The sequence below is a fragment of the Apteryx mantelli genome, chromosome 2 (genome assembly GCF_036417845.1).
Source record: "Apteryx mantelli isolate bAptMan1 chromosome 2, bAptMan1.hap1, whole genome shotgun sequence".
Taxonomy (NCBI): Eukaryota; Metazoa; Chordata; class Aves; order Apterygiformes; family Apterygidae; genus Apteryx; species Apteryx mantelli.
In genome coordinates, this window is record NC_089979.1 from 30271469 (window position 1) to 30296648 (window position 25180).

A 25180-nucleotide genomic window follows, 5' to 3' on the forward strand; every position below is an offset into this window, starting at 1 on the left:
ATCCACGCTGTGCATCTTCAGTAGCGCATTTAACTTGTGAGGTTAAAAAACAAACAAACAAACAAACAGGATTTCAAATGCATCTCTGAGCCTCTTTTTTTAGAATAAGGAAAAGCAGTTTTTCCAGATAGGCACATAAGCACACTAGATCTTATTATAAAGATCAGAATCTCTTCTATTTACATACTAAGACACTATCAGCTCTGAAGTCAAATTCAAGTCCTCCATAAAATTTCATTTAATAAGTTTGTCTAAATTCACATATTATGTTTCCATAGCAACTGTCCTCCTGGAGGATCTGAAAGCACTTCACAGGAAAAATCTAATACCATGAGCAGCTATGTGTAATGATCATCTCTCCCATCTAACATCCCAACCATGTCTAGAGAAGATTGGAGCTGATTTACTATCATACTGTAACTCCAATTTCTACTAAAAGAGTTTCTCATCACGCACCATACAATATGCTACAAACCTTCCCCCTCTACTGTGTCTGAGCAACACATTCTTCCCAGAGGCTGGTGCTGGGTGTCCAAGTCACGCTCAAAAGGATCTCTCAACTCAGCCACACATGAGTCTTAAAAACACAGCATTACTTTATTTGTCTTCTTTTTTGGCCATGCCATTTGTGTAGCAAATGTCTAAACCTGCCCCCCTCCCCCCACCCTACCTTTGAACCCTGGTAATTAAACAAGTTCAGAGACACAGGAGCCAAACAACTGTATTACAAAACCAATCCCGTATATCATCTCACCATGGTTTTACTTTTCTTGCCCAGCTTCACACAAGTCCCACTTGGTCTACACAGCCTTTATTTTTAATTTGGAAAGGCAGAGGCCCATGCAGCATTTTCTCAGAGATGGCTTGCCCCAACCATTACTTCCTGCTGAGCACCCTTTCTTGCCTATAGGTATCTTACACTTGACTATATTCAAAAGGTTATTAAAAAAATATATATATATATATATCCCTACACCACTATTCTTCTGTCAGAACAAGACAAATTCACTTCCCATTATTTTGACCAAAATCTTCAGATGTGATTGTGCATCCTAATCCCCTATTCCTCTTCCTTCTTTGTGCGCATGTGCAGGCACTGTGACAAAAACAGGCCTGATGAGCAGGTCCCCACGTATGCTGAAAGAGGGATCAGGTGAACACTGTGACCTGAATTACTCCAGCTGTACAAATGCAGCCAGCCAGTTTTGGCTGACTATTCCCTGTCTACTGCAATACAGAATTCACATGAGATGAACTGGAAAAGGTTGAGCTACTGGCAAGTATTTAAAGAGAGTGCTGTGAGGGTGACTCCCCCCAGAACATATTAGCAGCAAGATTTAGAACTTTTTTCTTACTCTACATGGACTATCAACCATCCAAGATGACAGCAGCATCTGTTAGTGTCTCAGATTTTGTGACAGGTGGCTCACCAGCCAAGTGTTCCTAGTTTGAGGACATCCATGGAAGACTCCATGTGGCATATATGTGTATGCTGTATTCCCTTCTTTGCTCCTGCTCTGCCTGCCTGTGGGATCAAACAGGGCATTCTGGTTCAAAAGAAAAGTTGGATTCTCATCTGCAGTAAAGAGAATGAGCGGAAGCAATAGAGCAGTGTCTGTACATAAAGCTGTGATGAAAATAAAGGTACAGTCTTCAGTTTCCCTTTAAAGCTCAGGTTTTTCAGAATGAGAAGTTAAATACCCACATTTTTCCTAACCAGTTAAAAATACTCACCTTCACTATTAGTGTAAATAGTACCCCCCACCACCCCTGACTACCACCAAAACAAGTTAATCTCTGCCAGCTGAGAACAGCAAATCTCTGCACAATAGTTCGTGACAGAGAAAAAAAGAGCCAGTTTTTCACTCCTAGAAGTATCAAAGCTCACAGTTTTTTTCCCTGACACAGCAAAATTATTGTCTTGGATCACAGGCTAAATTAAGCACACAAATTACATTCTCCATTTAAACAGTTATATGTGGCTTAAATAGCATGGTTTTATTTTCCTGTTGGCACTGATTGGTACAGTAGTTCAGTCAAAGCTTAAGACATCTGTGACGTCAGCTGCTTTAATAGGCAATGCTGACGTGACCGGCTTTCGTTCCCAGACGTGGTGTTCTGGTTTCCATGGGGAGAATGCTGACCGAAGAATTCCTACCACACTTCCTATCAGTTGTTTTGAACAGCAAATACTGGCTCCAGGGAAAAAGTGTCTGCTCGGGCATCCAAAAATTCACAAGATGACATCATCCTGCACGATAGATTTCTCTGCAGCTCTTCCCCCCCCCCCCCCATAAACACTAATAACCTATCAGAAATCCTGCAGCAGGTTTCTACCAGCTGGGCTGTATGTTTAAAGAAGGAAAAGACACATTCCTAATTTTTGCCTTATTTGCCATGTTAGCTCAGTGACAACAGCTCCCTGTCCAACCCCGAGAAGCAAAAATGGATGCAGTCAGTCTAAAAGAGGTTTCCAAGACTAATCATAGGCCGCTAACAGCAACTTCTTCCCTCTCAAACTCCCATGCAGATTTAGACCCTGGAACAGATCAGAATTTCAGCAAAGGAAAAAGAGGGGATGAATTCAAGGCAAAGTGAAACTAAAGGCAGAAGAGACAGCCAAATGAATCAGAAGAGGAAGTGTATGCAATAAATCATACCAAAATCCCCTAAACATCAAGGATTGTACTTTTCTGCAACAATCTGTATCTGCTACTAGCATGCACTATAATTCAGGTAAGAGTATGAGTCATGGGGCAGTCAAACTGGTGACCGCATTCTTCTTCTTCTTCTCTTTCTCCTTTTTTTTTTTTTTAAATAGAAGCCACACATGCTTTCTTCCTTCTGCACTTGATACACTGTTCTTTTAAAAACATAAAGCCTAACTTCATGTACCAGAGTTAAGAGATTAAAAAAAAAAGTATCATTACTGGTATGAATTATCAACCCAAAACGCACTTATTTTCCACTAAAACAGATTTTATAAAAATTCTTCCTTAAATTTTGCATAGGAAGCAAGGCATATATTTTTTGCCAATTAAGCAGTGACCGTGGTCTTTATAATTGCCTTCTCTTATTCTCCTATCAAGGGTCAGCTTTGAGGACAGATGAATGGGGTAAAAAAAATATATATATATATAAATATATATACATACACACACACACACATACATACACACACACACTTTTATATGTATATTTATACATATATTTTAAATATATAAAAAATGCATATATCAATATATATGCAAATACATGTATACAAATACATATATAAATACACCACTTCCACTTTAGGAAAACAGGACTGAAGTTACAGACTTCAAGTTACAGTCTACAGGCTAACACACCCTCTCTGAGCTTCTAACTGGCCTTCAAGTTTTCTACCTGCCCAAACATTCACTTCAGGATATAACAATGCAGAGCAGCTTCAGGCTTAGTTTATGCCTAGTTTTCCTGGCAATCCATAAAAATAGGCAATTCTTCCACCTTTCACTTCCAGGAACCAGAAAGGGAGCATTTTTGCAGAGAACGGTGGCTTGTGCTTCCTTGATATATCTCCATTTCCGACTATCGTGCATGGAAACTAAGCAAGGACTGAAACACTGGTCCCTACCCCAACCTCACCGGCAAGTGCTCAACAACTAGGTGTGCAGTAGTGTTCATGCACATCCTGCTTTTAAATCCTTCAGTTATATCTCACGAAAGAGGAGAACATCTTCCTCTTGGGAAAAGAGGTGCCTCATTCCCATTTACCTTTCAGCTAAGCACTCAGGGCAATCTCAAGTGCCCAGAAACGTGGGATTGGACCGGAATCTCATGTGTAGCCCTAAATACTGCTCAAATTCCCACAGTGGATTAGCCTTTTCCTTCCTAGTGGTTAAGTTAGGCGGCTTTTAGATCCTTCTCTCAAGCACTAAAGTCTTTCTAGCATCATGCAAATGAGCCTACTGCTTCACAGTGCTACGGTGGAGCACTGCAGCCACCAACAGCTAGGCAAAGTGATTCAAGCAACACTGAGCAAATCTTTTGTGATTTAGCCCATCTCCCAGTCTGTGGGGAACCAGTTTCCTGGCTGCTTTCCTCAACAGTAATCTTTTAAAAAGTCATTTTCCCCAGTTAATTTCACCCGTACAAGCCTCTCTAGTTCTCTCCTAGCTGATACAACTATCAGCTTCTTTGCTGCCCACAGAGATCCGGGGGGGGGGTGGGGGGGTGGAATTTACAATGAATGCTTGTAAGATTACAGCTGAATTTCAGCAAGTAGCAAGTTTGCAGACCTAGAGTAACAGACAAGAACTGGGGTAGTACGAGAAGAACAGATGATACTTCGGTTCATCAGTTGTAAAAGCTGCAAGTTTTCCTCTCTCCTCCTACTCCCTTTCCCTCTTCCCAAATAAAAGTGCAGAAAGCACAGGAAGTGCAACGCTGGCTTCTTGGGCTTCTAAACAAGGGTAACATTACACTCATGCTGAAGTCAAAATAGAGGAGAACAGGATGGCTGTATCTAAAATCATGCACCTCTTTCTCGTCTCCCGAGTACTTTGGTATATCGCAGAGACTGTATTGAAAACTATCTGTATCATCACAAGTTTTTGTTTGCTTTAAAGCACCATGCAAATCCCATGAAACAAATCAAATTTCATATCACAACTTGTGTGTACAAACCACAAACTCTTCTTCCAGGCTAGAAAGTGAGATAGAAAAATCAGATATTCTCTCTTTATAAAATTTCTGGAATATAATCAGAGTCTTCCACCACAACTGGCAAAAATAATATCCTGTGAACTGACCCTGCCATACTGATTACACCAAAGAGCAGCAACCCTTTGACAGCTGCAAACTCTACAGCAATTTGGGATGTTTGAACCAGGCCAGCCAGCAAGACTGGAAGGCAGATGGGAACTAACACAGAATTGAATGGAGTTTTAACAGAATGTTGGATATGAACTTTGATACTTTCAGCCAGCAAAATGAAAGTCAAGAAAATTCTACAAACTCTGTAGATGAGAGACTCCAGAATTCTCTCACAGACATTTCTATACATACGTATACACACATACATACAAAAAGAGAGAAGCAGTCTCAGTCTGTTGATTTTAATTTATGAGGATGATAACTTCAAGGAAACTGGACACCACACAAGAAGTCTGCCCAACTCCAGAGACCTCATGTTGAGAGTACTGCAAGACATTCTCAGCAGTGCAGCCTTACGCAGAATTGCACACTGATGTCTCACTGGAAGCTAATTTTGAATCGTCTCCCCACACAGAAAAGGTATTTCTGATCCATAGTTTGCATTGTGGAAAGTCATCAGCACATGATACTAGAAAGCAAGTACAGTATATGCTTAGAGCAAACTCTTTCGGCTCAGGACAAACTACTGTTCAACAAAAAAGAAGCAAGTGAGCAAGCAAGCAAACAAAAACCAGAAAAACCTACATACATGTTCCCAAATAGGTCTAAAACAAAATGCAAAATAAAAGAGTGAGGCTTCAATCCTGGGGATCCGACAAAGCAGGAATATTTCATTAACCTTATATAAAAAGCTGCTACTTCATGGGACTGGGTAACGGTGGGAAAAAAAATGAAGGAATTGGAAGAACATGATCCCACAGAAGCAAAAGAAATAAGCAGTTTTTCCCCACATCTTCAGTACTTGCATTTCAATGCTGTGACTTAATATTGAACTGTAGGTCAATGGAGAGATATTTGCCAAAGTTTAAATTGGCACAGAACAAGGAATAACATAAACGGATGGGAACATGGGGAAGAGTGGTATCAGCTAAACATGTTAAAGGTAAGCCTGTGTAAACAAACAAACCAATCCCACTTCGTTAAATGTATGGGAGAGTAATTCATCCATTACCTCTCAGTAAGAGGTTTGAAAAATCCAAGAATATGAAAACAGCTGCCAGATTACAGTCTTGATTCCCTGGAATAGAAAAATGTAATGTTTGGTGGGGAAAAGAAGGGAGCAGTTAAACAAAATAACAAGCAGGTAAATATCTTTTAAGACATAATCATTTCCCTGAAAGAAAATGTACTGAATGATTCTACATGGGGAGTTACAAATGTTTCAGAGATTCCTGGTCTCAGACTTGTTAACTGAAGAGCCAAGCACTTCTCACAAATGTGAGTGCTCTTACTCTGCAGATGTTCTTTCTTTTTGCCTCTAGGGAGAAAAAGGTGGCAATTCTCAGGAAACTTCACACAATCAAGTACTTGGAGTTAGAAAAGTCATATTTCTCTTTCAAAAGTTTGAAGATCATATGCTGGTGGCAATGCTTTTATTAGTGGTACCTGCAAAGAAAAGCTTTTAAACCTGCAATTGCTTTCCAGATTATCAAGTATAGTCTTCTGAAAGAAAAAAAACAAAACAAAACAAAAAAAACCCTTGAGTATCAGGGGGTTACAAATGTGGGTTGTTTTTTGTTTTGCTTTTCTTTTGAGGCCATGCATTCATTAATCATTTAACACTCCCCACCACCACCACACACACAACAGCCTGCCTCTTTTAGAAACACTGAATTCAGGCCCTGTTCTCTGGACGTTATATTCAGCTGTACAGCACAAGAGCTCCAGGAGAACTATTTGATAGTTTGCTGCCAGGCTAAGTTCAAAGCAAAACACAAATTAAAACGCAAAACACGTCTCATATCAGGGAGTGGTGTATCTGTTTGCTGGAAAGGATCACCTAAATAAGCTCCCTACCCCAAAGTAGTGTCCCTCCCTGTTTCAGATCTCACCCACCTCTTTGAACCTAAAAATGACTACATCAGAGCTGTACTATTCCACTTACACAAAAGAATAGGTTTAGCTCTCCCTGCCTCCATCTTCTATTTCTAGTGAGGCAAAGCTGAGTAAAAGGGCACCTGGCCCAACACCACCTACCACAGAGAGCAGACAACATTAAGTTGCAGACTTTAGGGAAGGACAAGGCTAAACTGAAGTTCAGGGAAGAGAGCGCCCCTGCCCGCAAAGTGATACAAGTCAGCAATAAATACTATAAAATTGTCAACCAGAGACTAATCTGATGTTTGTTCCTCTCTCCAAAGCCATGAAGAGAGCCACAGAGCATACCTAGAGAAGGCCGAATGTATTAGTAAACAGCTAGCAGTGCCCAGTATCACCAAAATCAAAATTCAAGCTCTTCCAGACCAAGGATGAAACGGATTCAAGACAGGTACTTGGCAACAGTAGCTGCTGTCAACATCTCAAGACAACTAAGAGATGGCTAACTCGCACCATACTTCAGTACTCTGCTTTCCTAATGTCCAGGCTCTGACTATCCCAGAGCAGGTAGTAGTACGCCTGCTGGAAGTTCAAAATTGTGTCTTAGAGGCAGGCACGTCTCTGGACACGAGAGAAACTTCTGAAGCTGCATGTTGCAAAACCTCCGCGAGCTCTCCAGCCCCACAACTGAAAAGGCAAGTTCACTCTTGAGAAGATCTGCAGACAGTGTCTTCCTCCCTGTTAACAGGATGCAATAAGGAACAGGCCTATCAGGCACTGCTCCATGATTAATAAATCAAACCAGTAGAAACAGGTTTCAGTAGGATGTTCATTGTACACTAGTTCTAAAATCAGAGAAGGGATATCTGACTCATTCCCACAAGCTGCCCCACCTGGGAAAGGGTCACATCACAAGGTTTTACATTTCTTCATTTAAAAAGACATCAGGAAAGCTATCAGTATACTTAGGTAAGCAACCAGACAAGGTACAAGTGATTATTCTGTGTTAGTAATTGTACACCTTCACCTTCATTATGTGGCTGGGAGGCATGAGGTCACAGGACGAGTATTTCCAACACCCCGGATACATTACAATGTGGCACACCCTGGAACAGGGTGTTACTTTCTAATTTCTTATAGAAATATTTTCTTTATTAGCTACCTTGTAGGAACGCATAGATGGCAGCACTGATGCAGGAGGTAATTCCTTCTCAACCCTGGGCAAAGCTGATCAGAAGCTTAAAAAAGGGAATTTTACATGTGCATTTTTGTTTGTTTGAACATCACCTCAGAAGAGGAGTTCTTGCTTTCAGAGGGAGAAAAACCCTGTAGCAAATAGGACAGGACAGCAAATGAACCATCAGTTGCAACAACAAAGATAAAGCCCTAAAAACAATCGTAAAGGTCTTGTTATGATCCAATTGAATATGATAGTGAATATTTTGAGCAAAATAACCCAGTCGCCTCCAACTCCTCCAAAGAAAGTTTTTCTTCCCCTGCAAACACTCATCAATATCAGTACAGCCTGTTGGAAAAAGATTACATTGCACAGGTGAGAGTACGCACACACATGTGATTCATTCTACAGCCCTCTGCACTGCTTTTCCCATACAGCAAGTTTTAAGCAACCACATCCAATTCTATAAACTCTCAAAGCAGTAATCCACACACATAACTAAATGTGGCCATGTAACACAGACATTTACATTAGTCTGAACCTCAGCTCTTTCAAGTCAGAGCAGGAGACCTCTGTGGCTTAAGCTGATAAAACCTCAAAAACTGTTTTGATGGTTTTGAGCTGCATAGCCCTGGAACATAACACCCGGGCCAGACAACATCTGAGGCCTCCATACAGCTACTTAAATCACTTCCAGTTTTCAGGAATATGTTTGAGAAGTGGTCAGGAATACCTGTGTTGCAAATCCTTCCCTACAGCCACCTCTGCACAGAAGAAAGAGGCATTCCTCTTGACAAGATGCAGCACAGTGAAGTCTAATGCAAAATATCAAAATGCCTCCTGTGTTCCAAATTCAGATCATACAATAGTATTTTCCAGAGGTTACTACAGTACGCATTTACCAAGGTAAAGATATAAAGCCCTGCCTAAGCCAAAAGTATGGTAACATTTGTCATCTGCTGGAGGGTAGAGATGGCACACGTTCTTTGTTTACAGTATAAGTCTAGTACTAGGAATATCATAGTACCAGGAATTATATAAAGCTAGCTCATAACAAGGTCTTTACTGCTTTCCATTTAAGCATCAAGTATAAACTATAGGTACCAAAGGAAAGGACACCGCAGCAACATCCATAAGTTGTAATGGTGTATCTTGGACTCTCATGAAGTCTGCTCTCCTATACCAAGCCGGGACACTACCAGGGCAGTAATTCTGATCTACTCTTCATTCTATATGCACGTGAAGACCTCCTCTGTTTTAAGAGCTGGAAACACATTAGCCATTTGGTTTTAATTACATGAAAATTGAACTAGATGCTACATTAACTTTAGCTTTTACTCTAAAGAGAAGCAAACTGGAAAGAGTATTCAAGAGGGAATGCTCAGACTAACAGCTGTCATATGACTGTTTCTTGACGACAATAGCAAAAAATTGACCATACTGCACATCCACAAAAGCAAACACCTATAGCAGTTTCTCAGTCAGGAAGGTACCATCAGCAGGACAGCAGAACACAGAGGTTCCATTAATGAGACTTCACTTAAATGAAATACAGCCTTTTTCTTCTTTAATAAGGCTTTATTGATATTTAGGTCTAATAACGACACTAAAATCTGATTTGGCAAGTAGCAAAATAAGATTTACTTTATACTAGTATTTACATATGTGAGCGATGACTTTGTAGTACTTATATTCACAATCTCAGGAGAATGAAATTAATTTCAACTTCCCTTTCTGCTTCACAGCTGCAACCAAAACCATTGTGCAATCTGCCACACTAACAGAGTAACTCTTTACCACCATCACCACCCCAACAAAATTGTGAAGTAGAAATAAGCTTGGAAAGTCATTTTAAATGAACTCTTACATTCAATGTCTGAGGTTTTTTCTGGTAGGCGGCTTAAACAGTGGGTGTTCACCCACAACTGGGTGTTCATACTACATGTCTCACTCAACAGAAGCTTGAACTCACAGCATGCAAAGATCAGCTGAGTCCTATAACCCTAAATTTACACAGCAATAAAATTTAGAACCATTTTCCTACAAGGACATAAAATCCCTGCTCTAAAAACAAAAACTTAATGGCAGTACCTCATAAAAGCAGTCTGCCAACTGCTCCAATTGTGTTTTTTGTAAAAGACAAAGATGTTGCATGCAAACAAGGGGCTGCACCAGTGAGCTCACAAGGCAATCACCAGCTGAAGGCCCTACCCATCAGTAACAACACTTCCTCCTCAGGAAGACTAATGATCCTGGAGCGCTCCTATCTCCCAGCCTTTTTCCAGCTTATTGCAGAGCAGAGCAGATGCCCAAGCTAGTTCCAGAACTAGAAGCATAACTGCAGCAAGGACAGTACCCAACATAATAAGTCTTTTTAGGCAGCTACATTAAACTTAGCCTCTATACCGCAGGGTTCTGGATCCCAAAATCAGTAACTCAACAGCACACCACACAATGCAGAGCTGAAAGCTCACTTAGTGTTAACTTAGAGATCTCTGTATGGCAGTCAACTGCAGCATAAATTTATCTTTAGGATATGGAAGATGTCTCTGAATACATTTAGATGTTAGCACCCACGCACCAGACTGCAGTGCTCTAATAACTAACCTTCATAGGCTTACACACTTCCCTCGTTTCAAGATGAGCCCATAGCACAACAATACCACACAGGTCAATATTGCAAGTTAGCACTGAGCATTTTTGGCAGTGTCAGAACCCATCACACATTTAGCAAGTGCCCTCACTAAATGGCAGTTTCTGAACTTTCTTATCTTTTCATCTCAATAGTGAGGGGTTTATGGAAGGGAACCTTCTGGAGGCTGTTTGAAAGCAAAATATATATTTTAGGGGACAGTCCAACCAGTTTAGATTTTGATTTTGCCAATATCTATGTAAATAAGCCACAAATGAATGAAGAATAAAGAGTCAGGAAGGCCTGCTTAGCAGATGTTTTTTTTAAGTTCTTTACAAACTAGGATCCAAGATTCACTAAACTCTTAAAGAGTCCAATCTTCTTTCACGCAAATAATTCCTGTTCTTCTTCCAGGAATCACAGTGAGGATTCTGAAGTGCACCATTCAGTTTGTAGGATGTGAGGTGCTTATCTGGGTTCTGCACTGAGGCTTAAGCAGTCAGGAGGTATAAAAAGAAAAAAAAAGCTGTTACTAAGCATAAGCACTAGAAGCTGTTTATACTAAGAAAGTTAAATTCAGAGGGTTTTAATGCCATGTGTATTATGACATCATGTGCCATGAGTCTGAAGCTTTTAAAAGTGGCTTTAAACAAATCAACCTTCCAGAAGTCAACTCCAAGGAAAAATGGCACGGAACAAGGCAACTGAAATAAGTTCCATCACTGAAATATGGTGCATCACTGCAGTTACAGCACTGATGTGGTTAAACCAAAAAATTTCAGTCAGCTCTTATACAACTAAGCACACTCTCATTACACCAACATTTTAAATGACATAGTAAGAGAGCTGAACAGATTACTCATTTAACAATTGGCTATACCAAAGACAGAGTAAAAGCATGGTACTAAGTTCCACTTCTTTCCAGATGATTCCTTCAGTTAACACTTTCCAGCTTTGTAAATTTTTGTATCTTACTGCAGTTAGATAAGTATCCCCCACTTGTATAGTATTCTCTTATCCAACTTGTGAAAAAGGATATTAAGTAGTAGGAAACATCATTAGAAATAACTTCTTAAGAAAGTAAAACTAATTTGAAATCGTACAGTAAGTATTGATTAGTTAGTTGCACTATATGTACATGGAACAACAGTAACACTGCATCATCCAAAAAGGCAGTCAGTGACAAGAAGCTACTGAGAAGCATTAACTTCCCAGTAGCTAATACTGTTAGCTTCAGTATTATTATGAATGATCTCTGATTTTTAACATGGAAATATTAAAAAAAATCCCCCCCAACTTGAGTATGCAGTGAAGTGTAAAATCCATTCCATCTTTGATTGAACACTTCATGGCATTTTCAAACTTCCATACTTTGTTACCAACATCACAGATGAAAAATACTGGCAATTGGTTAGACTGGAATTAAAACTGACTCTTCTGTGTAGCCATGTATTCTGTCAATGTGCTGCCCGATGAAATACATCTAGCCCTGGGAGTAAGCCAGTATCTCCTGTGCTCTGTGACATTATTAAAAAGTTAAATCACAGTCACTGACAGACACATAGCTTCTCTCTGTCAAATAAAATGATCAATGTAATTGGTAGGCAATTTATTCTCTTTGAACTTCTATTTCAGGTTGATAGCTTTACCTGCATAATGTACAGGGATTTCTATCTTTGGCCCTATGACGTAGTGACCTTCCTCCAGACTGTGAGCTGTAATTGTTGTCCACTGTCGGCATGAATGAATCAGAAGATAATCACTCTCTCGAAGGCCTTCTACAGCTTCTCCTGCAAAACACATGTAGTTTTCTTAAATCACATTTTTTGCATGAATAATAAGGGAAACTTAACAATAAGCAATTTTTTCCTATTACTGCTTATTTTTTCAGACATTTTGATATTTAAAAATCAAATTAAGCAAGTTTTAATGCTAGACAATACTCATTCTGCAATGCAAGCACTTTATATTAAAGGAAAAAAGCAAACAAAAAACAAAACAACAATGCTTGAATACAAGTACCACAGAGATGTAATTCTGATTACTCAAGCAATGGCTCTGGGGCTCCTTTTTCAGCTTTCTAAACAAGCAGGCTTTCATATCTCCATCTGTGTCTACCTATCTCACATAATACGAATCCTTGAGAGCTATTTTGATTTTTAAATAGAGGAAAGCTATGAACAAACAAATCAGCTGTTAGGTTTTGCAAGGTATCAGGACAAAAGTGCATTTTCATATGCTAAAAGATCAGCATCACACTAACCTATAGCCATCTGAAGCCAAGTCTTGTTCATTGCTATTAAGTAATTAGGTATCATACTTTCAGATACAGAGATTTTAACTCCATCATTCTATCCCTTTCCCACTCACTACTCAATTAGCCCTTCCTATAGCTGTAAGCTTAATCTTGCCACTTAACAAAAAACTTTAACATGCAAAGTCTTCTCTCACTGACAAATTCAACTAAAAAAACCCAAAATCCAGGTCATGTCCAACTCATCTTTGCAATATCTTTTCTTGTACTTTGATGTTTGTCAAATCCATCCCAAACACTGCCTGAGAGCTCTCCTTTTTTCCTCTGCCCCGTCAAATCCTCAAGTCTCTGCATTTCCAGCAAGTACCCTTACCCCTCCTAAGCGCACACATTGGCTGCAGTGTCCAATCAGGACAAAAGTGCTTGGCTTGGCTCTCCAGCAATTGCAAGAGTCATGGCAGATAAGCTATTTGCTATACGATACACTGTTTGAGAAAAGCGTACTGAACAGGGTTGTAAAGAAGTAAGAGCAATCTGCTATGATACGCCCTGTTGTATGCAACTTTGTGCATCGTGCTTAAAATATGTATCTGACACTTTGTGGGTCTTTCGCAAGTTGTCTTTAAAGCAGACACATGCACATGTCGCACGAACATTCAGGAACACTTGGGCACTAAACACAGGAAGCTTTAGATTTCATTTTCCCTCTTTCCCACCAACCCTCTGCCATTACAGCCAAAAATAAAGCAAGTCATTTACCCCTGGAATCAAGTTTGGACAAAATCCATTCCCTTCAGCTAAGACAACAAATTGCACATTCTCTTCACTGCCCTGTGATATTCTTAAGTTAGGGGAAGAATTAGACTTTCTCAGTCTTAGACGGCAGATATTTTCCTTGCTCAGTCTCTGCAAAAAGAGAGACACTTCCCATTGTTGTTTTTTTTTTTATGTCCACACCAGGCAATCATTTCCACTGTATGCAGTGGCTACCACACTGCCATTCCTGCCTGATTTCACGCTCTCATTCTATCAAAAAATACCCTCCTACACAATTCAAAATACAACAACTGGTATGTGTGAGAATTCTTAGATTTTAAAATGAGAAGAAACCATTAAGACCACCTGCTCTGACATTCACAGGCCACACAATTCTAGGTAGTCTCTCCAGAAACTTATACTTGGCTAGGAAAGGGAGAGACCCATCCCAACTTGCAGATTTCAAGAGATGGACTCTCCTGGTCTGCTGTTCCATGGCCAGTTAAACCTCAAAAAGAGCTCCTGTTTTGCACCTGTCTGGCTTTAATTTATAAACATGGATAATCTCTTGTAACAGCGGGAGGAAACCCAAAACAAAGGCAGAAGGAGCTCACCAGTACCAGTTATTCTTTCTCCCATGAAGGTACTATTTTCAGGTTTCCTTCTTATTCATAGCACAGACAGCAGCCTCCAAGTGAATGTGACATTTCAAGCACTGGTTTCTGAATGCTACTTGGAACATGTTCCTTGGCATCCCAATAAAGAAGACAGTCTGTTTAATATCTGATAGCACCATACCTGCACCCATAGTATGCTAGGAGCATGGGAGAAGGGACCTCAGAAAGCCTAAGGAGGAGCAGCAAAATTGCCATACAACAGAGGAAAACTCTTCAATCCCCTCCACATCTTGAAAGGAATTAAGTTATTTGGTAAAAGCATCATGCACCTGCTCAATTTTACCAAAGCATCTGCCTTTGAGCACCTTCTGTTCTCTTTGCTCACAACACTACTCCTAATAACGCATAAAAATTCTCTTCAGCTTGCTACAACAACCACCTTTACAATTTCAAGGGAAAACATTATAATAATAATATACAGTGTTAACCAAGACTCATGTTTCAGTTCAGAGTGTTACACTCATGCTTTCTATAAACCACGGCAACAACTAATTATTCCATCCCAAAACAAAATAAAACAATGACACCTAAGGGATGAACTAGTATTTTAGTAGTTTCACTGACAATGGTAAACAAGTTTTGAAGGAAATACAAAGCATCTCTGATATGTTTTTTTCTATGCCTTACAATTTGAAGTTATAATTCCAGAACATTACCTAAATAAAGGCTGAATTTTATGTCCAGGATTGCAGGGAAATAATTATAGTATGGGTCACCCTTGAAGAGTCTGAGAAAATTTCTCAGTAAAATAAAGACATCCATTATGCAAAGATGCTTCCAGTCACAGCTCACATGCCATCATCTGTTTAAGCAGCTACTCTGTTAAAACTGGATAGGACATGTGAGTGCAAAAAGACATTAAGGCAGGCCCAAGAGTGACTACATAATTAAGCCTGCAGCTGGAAGTAGCTGTAGTTTTTAAACAGAACTTTGGAAACCACAGTTCTTATTACACCAATTATTTGCTCAAACGCATTAAAAAGGAAATGAATTTCATACTGTGTCATGGAAGTTTGAGCAGAGGAAAGGTGGTGGAGAGGACGTAACTTGGAATTTAAGGTCTCTCTGACTCCCTCACAATATGCAATATGTTGTTCTTCAGTATGTAGTTCTGATCTTTCCTACTGTGGATGAACCAAATTCCTGAAGTTGCTTAATAGGAAGACACTCCTTGTCACTTGATTCTCTCACGGAGAGAAGAATCTTCCAGGCAGGAAACATCTCTGACCCTGGTTATACCACTCTGTTCCTGGCCCAAGCACACCCAGCGTTTAGCCCTCTCTGCGTTTCTCAGCCGACCATACCTTGCAAACAGCCACACACACATCCAATCTGATCTTCTTCCTGTTTCAGTAATGCAAGCCTTTCATTAATCACAATTTAACTATGCAGGAGAGAAGTCATCAGGCTTCAAATACACAAACTATGCAACCCCGTTCTCACCTACTCAGCATACTCCTACACTACTGCTTACATAAAGATCAGACGTCATGAGAAAACAGAGAACACAGGCCACTCATCTTTAGCAACAATTTTGTCTGTTATGATCAAATACGGATTAGTTGCATCTTCTTGCCCTCTCCTCCCCACCCCAGAAGCCTGAAATATAATTAAACCACTACAAAGAATCTACAGGCAAGTACTTGAGCTGTTCCCCCCCCCCAAATAAAAGCCAGAGAAGCAATGAATTATCACATGCACTTCCCCACCCCTTCCAAAGTTGTCGTCTACTTTCCAAAATATGAGTCAAGTTTATTCATATTAAAGCCTAAGAAACCCATGATTCGCTAACAGCATGTAAATCTTAAGTAAATCGTCAACACCCAACCATGACTAACAACAGAAGTATCACACCTCTGAACTGAAAAGTTAGCCAGTGTATTCCTACACAAGCTGTCATCCTATAAGCACTGCGACAGAGATCAGTAGCTGGGCTACTTCATCATGCATCGCTGAAGCAGCACCGTAACAGCTGTTCACGTATTCATTCCAAATCAAATGTAAGAAAATGTTAGCAGCCTACCATTTTTTAAATTATTTGATTGGCAAAGCTCCATTTTCACAGAATTTCTAAAAACTACAAATATTGCAAAACCCACACCATTGTTCAGAGGCAGTTGCAGAGGGAATGTTGACTCTGAAAAGAAAATTCTTCACACGTTGATACAGTTAACAAAAGGTAATTGCTTAATTAAGATTCCCAGGCTTATTAAATGCCACCTTCATTAAATGCCAATACTTCTTTAATACTTCTTTCCAGTTCCAAAATACAATCACTCACATTTGCCAAATCTTGACTCTGTCATTGTAAAAATCCCAGTCTCAGATTAACAGTCAAAAATCACAGAAAGACTGGGAGCAGGCTCTCTCAGTCTATGAGTTCAGAGATGAATTCCTGTTCTCATTTGCAGTTTTCAGAACCAGACGAGAAAACAGTGGTTGGCTATGTGCAGGGACTGAGTTTATATATGGCAACATTGGAGCACACAAAGTAGCATGTTTCTTTTGAAGCATGCACTGCCCTCTCTCTAAGTTATTGCCACCATTTACTTTCTAAAGATGGGCACTTTTATACTGTTTGGCATTTCACAATTTCCAAGTGTCTATGGTAAAGCCTCGGAAGTAGAACTTAAGACCATTCCAATTTTGAAAAGTCCGAGCACTCCCATCTCCTTTTTGCCTCCTTCTGGATTAACAATTAAAGCCTGACCCATTAAGTTCCACAAAACAAAATTCCTGAAAGTTCCACGTATTCTGGTTTGCCAAAGATAGCAGTGATATTTCAACACCAACCACTAAAGAAAAATAATGAAACAAAAATTTTTTTGAGTTTTTCATTCTAGTATTGAGAAACTGACATTCAAGTTACTGCAAAATGTGAAGAACAACATGACTCATTCACTCACACAAACTACACCGCTAAAAATAAGCAGCGATCTACAGGAATATAAACATTTTATAATGCCACACATTTTGTCATCTTGGCTAGGAGTCTGCATCACTGCCTTAGAGCATAAGCTCACGTCTGGAGACATTTAAATAGTAGGTAAAGAGCAAGTCAAAGAAAAAGAGGAAGTCACATTCAGGGTTCTTGCAACGTAACAGATACCATTTTAACAAGCCAGATGAGCTAGAGACCATCTCCTCATGCCAGGAAGATGGTTAAGGAGACATTTTTCTTATCTCATTCATCACAGAGCGAGCTTTTGGCTGCCCCTTGTGCATTAGTTCAAGCATGCAGACTTTGCTCTTCCTGGAATGAAAAGCTTTAAAAATAAAAAAGAGTTAAGACCTCACAAGAAACTGAAGATTGCTTAGTGAAATAGCTGGTGAAGAAGATGCCTGCTAAACCCCAGGGAAAACTCATCCAGACTTTGTGCCATGTGTTTTCAGTAAGTCTGAACTCCATCTGCAACCAGGTAACAGATGCTGTACAATTAAGCGTAGCCCCCAGCCTGCCTTGGCCAGTTAAGTAGGTGGCAGGCTTTAATTATTCCATCTAAGGTTCCATAGCCTCCTAACGTGTTATTATATAGGAAAATCTCAGCAGCAATCATTTCAGTGGATAGTCAGACAGATATCTACAAAAATGCCTCTTCTATGTCTTATGTATTCTCCAGCACTCTCAACCTTTTCCAATACCCTCAGAAACAGGTGGCTTCTGGAGCTGAGACAATACCTAAATGAGGTTATTTGGAACACACAAACAAAAAATCCTACCAAAAGCAGTATCTCTCCTCTCTGTCAGATGCTTTCTTTTTTTGTAAGAAACAGATCCCAGCTTCAGTACCAATGCTGAAATTAAAAGACAAAAGGAAAAAAGACTAATAGCATGAGCTGGTTTTAGGACATTTGGGGCTTGATTGAACAGTATCCGGCTACATAAGATGACCCATAATTAGTGGGCGTTAACATGGAGAATAAAAGGAAAATAAATTCCTCTTTTTTTTTTTTTTTTTAAATTAACATACACACATGACTCACCTCAACTTGTTTCCATTCATGCTTGTACTAACATTTGCTAGGACCGGAAAGTTAATTTCTGGAACAGCAAAAAGAGGTAGCTGTCTGGTTAGGTAAGCATGTCTGCTGTGAACTAACTATGAAGAACTGTCAACACATGCCTAGCGTTACAAGGGAGGACTAGCAACCAAGGTTTATTTTGTAACCGGGAAGGCAAGAGAAAGCAGAATGCTTAGAAACTGGAAAAAAAACAAAGAACTGAAATTCTTATTTTACTAATCATGCTAACATAGCACTGAGGAGGCTTTTGCACATGATATCTTCTGCATTGGACAAAGAGTAGCGATCCTTTCCCTTCCTGAGGGTCAAACAGGCCATGCATTAACACACACCTTAACAGTATCCTATAGTATCATGAAAAATAAAGCACAGCCACAGCTAGTATGAAATGAAGTTACAGTCCTCTGTTTAAAAGAAAAAAATAGGATCCCACCACAAAGGCTCCCAAGAAAGTAATATGGAATTCACTGCTTGGTGCAGAGAGATGTTTTAGGTCAGAGACAGGTCACCACACTTGCACAAACGGGAATGCCAGCTTCACTCTTCCACCCCAAAAGAAGGAATCTACAACACTGTACACCAGTCAACTAATAAAAGCTGGCTCATTTTTGAAAATGCCAACTTGTATTTCTGCAAACATTTGCTAGTCACATAGTTCCCAAAAGAGGTAACATTTTAAGAGGAACTCAGTTTCTTTTGAACTTACTGGAAGATTCACAGCAGGTAACAGCTGAAGCCAAGGCATAAAAGCACAGGGTTCCCCCTTCTAAAAATGGGAAGTAGAGGGCCTAGCACCACCAAGACAGAGCACCTCAAGAGACTGAGCACAGGTCAGAAACACCCAACTGTGAGTAGGGAGAACCTACTAACTGCAGATTATTCACACTAGTTTTAGCCTTCTTGGCAAAGAGGGTCTGTGAGCATCGGGGATAACAGGAACCTTTTCAAGGTAGGCTTCATGTATCATGAGGTCTTAAAACCAGGCTGGCTACCACAGGATCTTTTTGCCTTTAAAGAGAATCCATCATAACTCAGGACCATTCTCAACTGGGAGTCTGTGTTTCCTTTCACCAGTGGGCTCACTCTTTATACACTGTTCAAACACCTCCCAGTACTTCACTTCTTATTCACTTCTTATCCAATGTTTGGGTTTCTGATCTCTTGAAAAATATGCATAACTGTCCACAGAAGATGACAGACAGCAACTCCTTGTTCCATGCAAAACAAATAAGCAAAATGATCAAGGCCTTGTCTATGTCAGGCTGTATCACAAAAATTTTTCACTGTGAACTTCAGTTTAGTCTCATTTGATGTAAACAGCCACAGAAGCATTGCTAGTGTTTAAAACCACCACCACACTGAGTATAGCTGCTTCTATGTTAGTAAGAGCACAGATTCTTTGAAAAACATACACAAACAAACAGCATGGGCAATGGGGTCCAGAACAGAATTCCAGGTAGTCAGTTTTCCAGTATCTTTAAGGCTTAGCACCTAATCTTAGCACTGGAGTCTAAATTCAAAGGATAGTATGAATTCTTTCACTTAAGAGGACAAGACTGCATGTTCCTAAATAACCTTTTCTTTCTTTGAGACATGCAATTGGGGAGAAAAAAAAAAAAAAAGAGTATGGAACAACTCAGTAGAAGATGAACCTACTATATACTATTGGTTAATCAAATACCTTCAGTGCTGCCATACGTGACCATCTGAAAGCACCTGAATAATTGTTATCAAGGGGAGAGAACAAACAAATGAGCAAATAGCCTTTTTTCTTTAAAAGCATTGACCTCATCTATAGCTATCTAATGGTTATGCTGTTGCAGACAAACTGAAGCTGGGCCAGCGCACAGGAATTGCTCCCATCCAACTTCTAATCCACCAGGATGCTATCAATACATAATCTTTCATTTCCAGCACTCAGTCATATTACCATAGCAACATCTCCCTGGCTGAACAGGTGCTTCTTCTCCTACAGATTATTTTACCAATACTTAAACCTTTCTTCTTGTATAATGCTGAGTTTGGAGTTGACATTTTGGGGGAAGAAACACAAACTTCTTAAGTCTGAATATTCAAATTAGGACAATGGAAATTTTTAAAAATATCTTTCAGATCACACCTGCTCACCAACTCAGTTCTCACGACAAATAACTCCTTTCTGAACCTTGAAGGAGGGTGAGGGGAGGAATCACACTAATTAATCTTCATGCTGCATCATATTGTAGATTATCCCTTGGGTATCTATCTACAGAGACATACCTCAGTGAATGTCAAAGAGTAACAGACACCCTAATTCAACATTTATTTGAGGGAGGGGGGGCGGGTCAAGCTTTGACACTGTAGTTTTGGTTACTGGTTACAATTTGGGTTGGTTTGGTTACAATGAGCTGTTCAGCCTGCCAGTACTATTTCCTCTGCCAAAGTAACATGCTGGTCTATAACAAAGGTCAGAGGTAGAGTTCAACAGGGTGAGAATATCTGAATTTTCCATTTTGAAGCAGTGAGGGGAATTTGAATGGGGTAAGTTTAAAAGTTTCTTAAAGGAGTTAAAAAAAAAGAAAAAAGAAAAACCCACAACCATTACATGAACACCACCACCTATGGCAACATAAGCAAATACTGGGACTAAAAGGACTAAAAATTGGGAGGGGGGGCAGGGGGGGTGTCACTCTGACTGAACAGATGCTTGGAAGAGTTACGATTGCATAAAACATCTAAGAAGAGAGAAGTAAAAAGGGCGTGCAATTGTGGAGAAGACTACTACTACAGAAGAAAAACCTGCTTTGAAAGCCTCTCCATGTTATCAGTCTCATTTTGTCATTCCATACAGACACAAAAAGAAAATTATAAAAGAAGTTATCTATTTAGTCAGATAAACTTCTTCGTTTAAAGAAAAGCAAAACAACTTGAATGGGAAGTATATCATGCAAAAAACAAACCATGGACTGCCAGTGAACTAAAAGGGTAAATATTGCTGTTTCTAGGAGCAAGATGAAAAAAAAAAAAAAATCTCTTTAAAATTTAATCATCTCAGGCCTATAAAGTGTATTATACTAAATTTTTAATTTAAAGCAGACCAATTCATTAGGAAAGACTGCCAGTGGTCTCATCTGACTGTCTTTGTCTGAGCACAGTGGATGAGAGTAACAAACTGTCCCCAGCTACACAGCATTTTGAGATAGCAACACAAGTATCTGGAATAGAAATTCTGGTTGTATCGAGGACCGTTAGCAATCAACCTCACCTTCCAGTTTTCCTTCATCCTTCTCAATGAATTTTTTAAGTAGTTTTAAGTATGTGTTTCCATGAAGTTGCTCCATTCCAGGAGCATATTCACTTATTCGGCTGGTTCCTGTTATCTGGATCAACCAGAATTTCTATCATAATTCAAATTCCTGCCAAGCACCCTTCTCTCCAAACAGATTCAAAATAACTTTGATTTGAAGTTTCATCAACTGAATAGACTCCACATCTTTCAGTAGGTGAAAGGGTTCCCCTAACAGGGTAAGGATTCATAGTCATTTTGAGTTTAAGAAGATTCATATTCTCCATTCTTTTGTCAAAAGCAAGTTAAAAAAAAAAAAAAGTGGCAGGCAACTAAAGCAGGGAAGATCAGGTAAAAGTCGGTTGAAAACCTTGGGTGCCGTCTCTCAAATTAAGATCCAAACAGCTGAACTTCAGAGTTGCTTTTTTACAAGACTGCAGTCCTAACCGTGGGAATATCTTGAACCACAAGAGAGCTCAGGTTACGTCTCACAAACTCACCAAGAGGTTTCCACTGACCTTTTGGTACTTCACTGCAGAAGTCGCATAGGAAACACCCAGTGGAATTATCCAATCCCAACCAACCCAAAATGAGACATGCAACTGATTGAAACTGCTCTTTTGCAGCAAGATCCATTACCAAAAACAAAAAAAAAAACAAAAAAAACCCACATTTTTTTCTCAGCCTTGGACAGCGGAGGGAGAGAGAACCAGTGCTACTTTCATGGACAAGGTGTGAATAAGCCAAGAGCTTAATGAGTCGAAGGAAGTAGTGCCCAGCATCGAAAGTCCCAAATACAGAATACAGATTCAGCAAAGACAATGAAGCTTAGATATTATGTTTGCATAGTATCTCTATGTGGCAGACCAACCGAAAGAGCAGTAAGTTAACTTACAGCAAGGCAACTTACAGAGCCAAGACAAGTGAAGGGGTTGCACAAAGAGGACTGCACTAACTGCTTCATGTAAACCAGTGATGCCAAGACATAATTCTCCTGGATCAGAACTTGAAAGTTTTCCCTAAGAGAGAGTGCCGATGGCAGGGCTGAGAATAGATCAAAAAACTGAATCCCATTATTTTTGTTAATTTCGGATCAACCTGGCTTCAATAACCACAACACACAGTATCGAGTGAAACAGATCCTCTATAGGAGGAAAGAGGCTGCATCTTTTGCAGCTTCAGAAAGAACTGGGCAAGATGCAGTTACAAGAAATATTTTATCTTAGGTGAAGCCCCTCCGTACACCTTTTCCTGTGGAAGAAACAACTGTTGTTAGCTACAGCTGGCCAAATTGCAACAATTTCACAATCCTGCCTGAACAACAGGGCATCCAGTTTGTTCACTGACCTTATGGGTTCAGCAGGCAAGAGGCAAGGGCAGCATTCCCCTCAGACTGCCAAATATCGCTACTTGCAGTACTTCACGCATTTTTTAAACTTCCAGCCCCACCATACTGTAATCAAACCTTGCTTAGGATGAGCATTACGTATATTAGAATCAAGAGAAAGGAGACACGGCTTGGCTTCTGCAATCCCCAATCCCTCTGCAAAAGCCAGATATAATCAAATTGCTTCAATCCAGCTGATGCTGAACTCAAGTTACCACCTACCAAATTACCTACCAGGAGAGCAGACTCCCATCCCCCTATTCTTCTCATGCCTGCCAGCAAGAAGACAGTTTTATTTCTTTAGGATTAGCATTTTGCTGTTGGAACTACTGGATATACCAGCGCTGTTGCAACAAATCAGCATAAGCCATAATCTTGTTATAAGGCTATGGGACAGATTAAGCCGCTGAAAAATCCACTGTGTTCCAATACAAGCTTTTCACTAGCTGTGAAAGCATAGGAGACAGCACCTCAAAGATTCACAAGACCTGCTTGAACTACTGCAGGAAAAAGGAGTACAAATATTTTAAATAAATACCAGGTGAAATTCTAGTGCCACTGCCATCGGTGCTGACTTTAGCAATCCCAGAATTTGAATCTTGGCATTTTGCTTTCTTTGTGTTCATAAGAAAACTAGTGAGGGGCAGGGGGAAAAAGAGGAAGAACCTAGATATAACTGAGCTTTGTTTGTGTTTGTTTCAAGCCTTCAGAACAAACATCTCAGAATGGGAAACCTTTACTTTTTACGAATCCAAAATAAACAAGTCAAAGCACATCTTTCAACACAGCCTACTCTCCACCCCCACACAAGGAAAAAAAAAAGTTCAGTACAACAATGTCTTAACATTTGCATTCCAAAACACAGTAAATTTCTGTCACTATCATAATTAATCTGCTTATTATTGCTGATCATCATCAGATGTAACCGAAGACTTGTTCTATCAGCATTACAGATTTAGCTATATGATTGATCCAATAGAACAATTACCTTGGGTACTTACAAACCACTGTAGAAAATTTCAGCAATTCTTTAAACTACTCTGTTTTAATACTCTGCAACACGTTGAATGGTGCCAACTATTTATCATGATATCTTACATTTTAAGGAAAAAAATGTAATCTCAGAGTCACCCAATTAATTGAAAGCTGAGATTCTTACAGAAGAAAGTTTTCTGTTTTTGAAGTTGCCCAAGATCACATATCTGAAGTGCTCAGAGTAAGAGCAAAGAACCCTAAGTTGAGCCATACCTAAACTGATTAAGGGTTAGAAATACTGAGAACAAGAAAGCTGAATAACTTAGTTTAAAATGGAAAATAAACCAAACATGACAGATCTACATGTAAAAACTTCTCCCCCTCTCTGTGGTAACACTAAATTAGAATGGAAACAGTCCTGCATGCAATGGAAGACTGATATTGCCAAAGTTGGGGAAAAAAATAGAGATTAAAAGTATTTATTTGTCCTTTGTAATCAAGGCAACAGGTCTGGAATTTAAGAATCCAAAATGGTTACCTTCATAAACAATCTGATAAGTATAGAAAAAGAGAATGACAGAACTACCTGACCAAAAGAAAAACATAGCAATAATGAGACTCCTGACCAGTCTGTTGTCATCCAAATCAACTCCTTTAAAATATCTCAATAAGGGAGCTGAAATTTTCCTTTATTAGAGACAAGCATTCCTCCTGCTAGAAAGCTCCTGCTCAGGAGCAGCTATAAACAGTGACGTCCACTGGAGGAAACATTTCCAAGTGTCTTTTCAACACCGGGGGCTGCTGAGGAACCACCTAGAGGTGGGAGGTCAGCAGTCAGCATTGCACTAAATGCTTTTATTGGCTTCCTATTTATTTCCAAACACAGCTAGAAAGCGGTTGTTTTAACCAACAAACCAAATGTGGCTCTGCATCTTAGCTGCTTCAGGAGCCCTATCTCCCCATGTGGCACAGTTGGAAGTCCTGTCAGGAAAGTCTCATTAGGGCTCTCTAGGTTCAGGACGCCCATAAAGAAACCTTTAACCCCACCAACTTCATGGATTTAAGATCTAGAATTCGATTCCAGACTCCTCCAGCAGACAAAAAAAGCAGCCTATTCATTCAAACTTTTCCTGGGCACATTATGAGAGCTGGGGAGCTGTCTATTGTCAGTTATTTATAATTAGATGGTATTTTAAAATAGTACCCAAGTAAGCATGCTCAGTACTCCCATTATATATCCCAAGTCCTAAAGAGACACTATGCTTCTTTGTGTGGCGCAGCAGTGATCCCTGTTTGAAC

At 39.7% G+C, this 25180-nt stretch overlaps 1 protein-coding gene across 1 annotated transcript in view; it reads right to left on the reverse strand.

Moving 5' to 3' along the window:
• GAREM1 (GRB2 associated regulator of MAPK1 subtype 1) overlaps positions 1-25180 on the reverse strand; it is a 103854-nt gene that overhangs the window by 66219 nt on the left and 12455 nt on the right. Inside the window, exon 2 of the mRNA XM_067292315.1 lies at positions 12194-12334. Coding sequence (XP_067148416.1) covers positions 12194-12334 — 141 coding nt within the window. The remainder of the gene's footprint in view (positions 1-12193; positions 12335-25180) is intronic.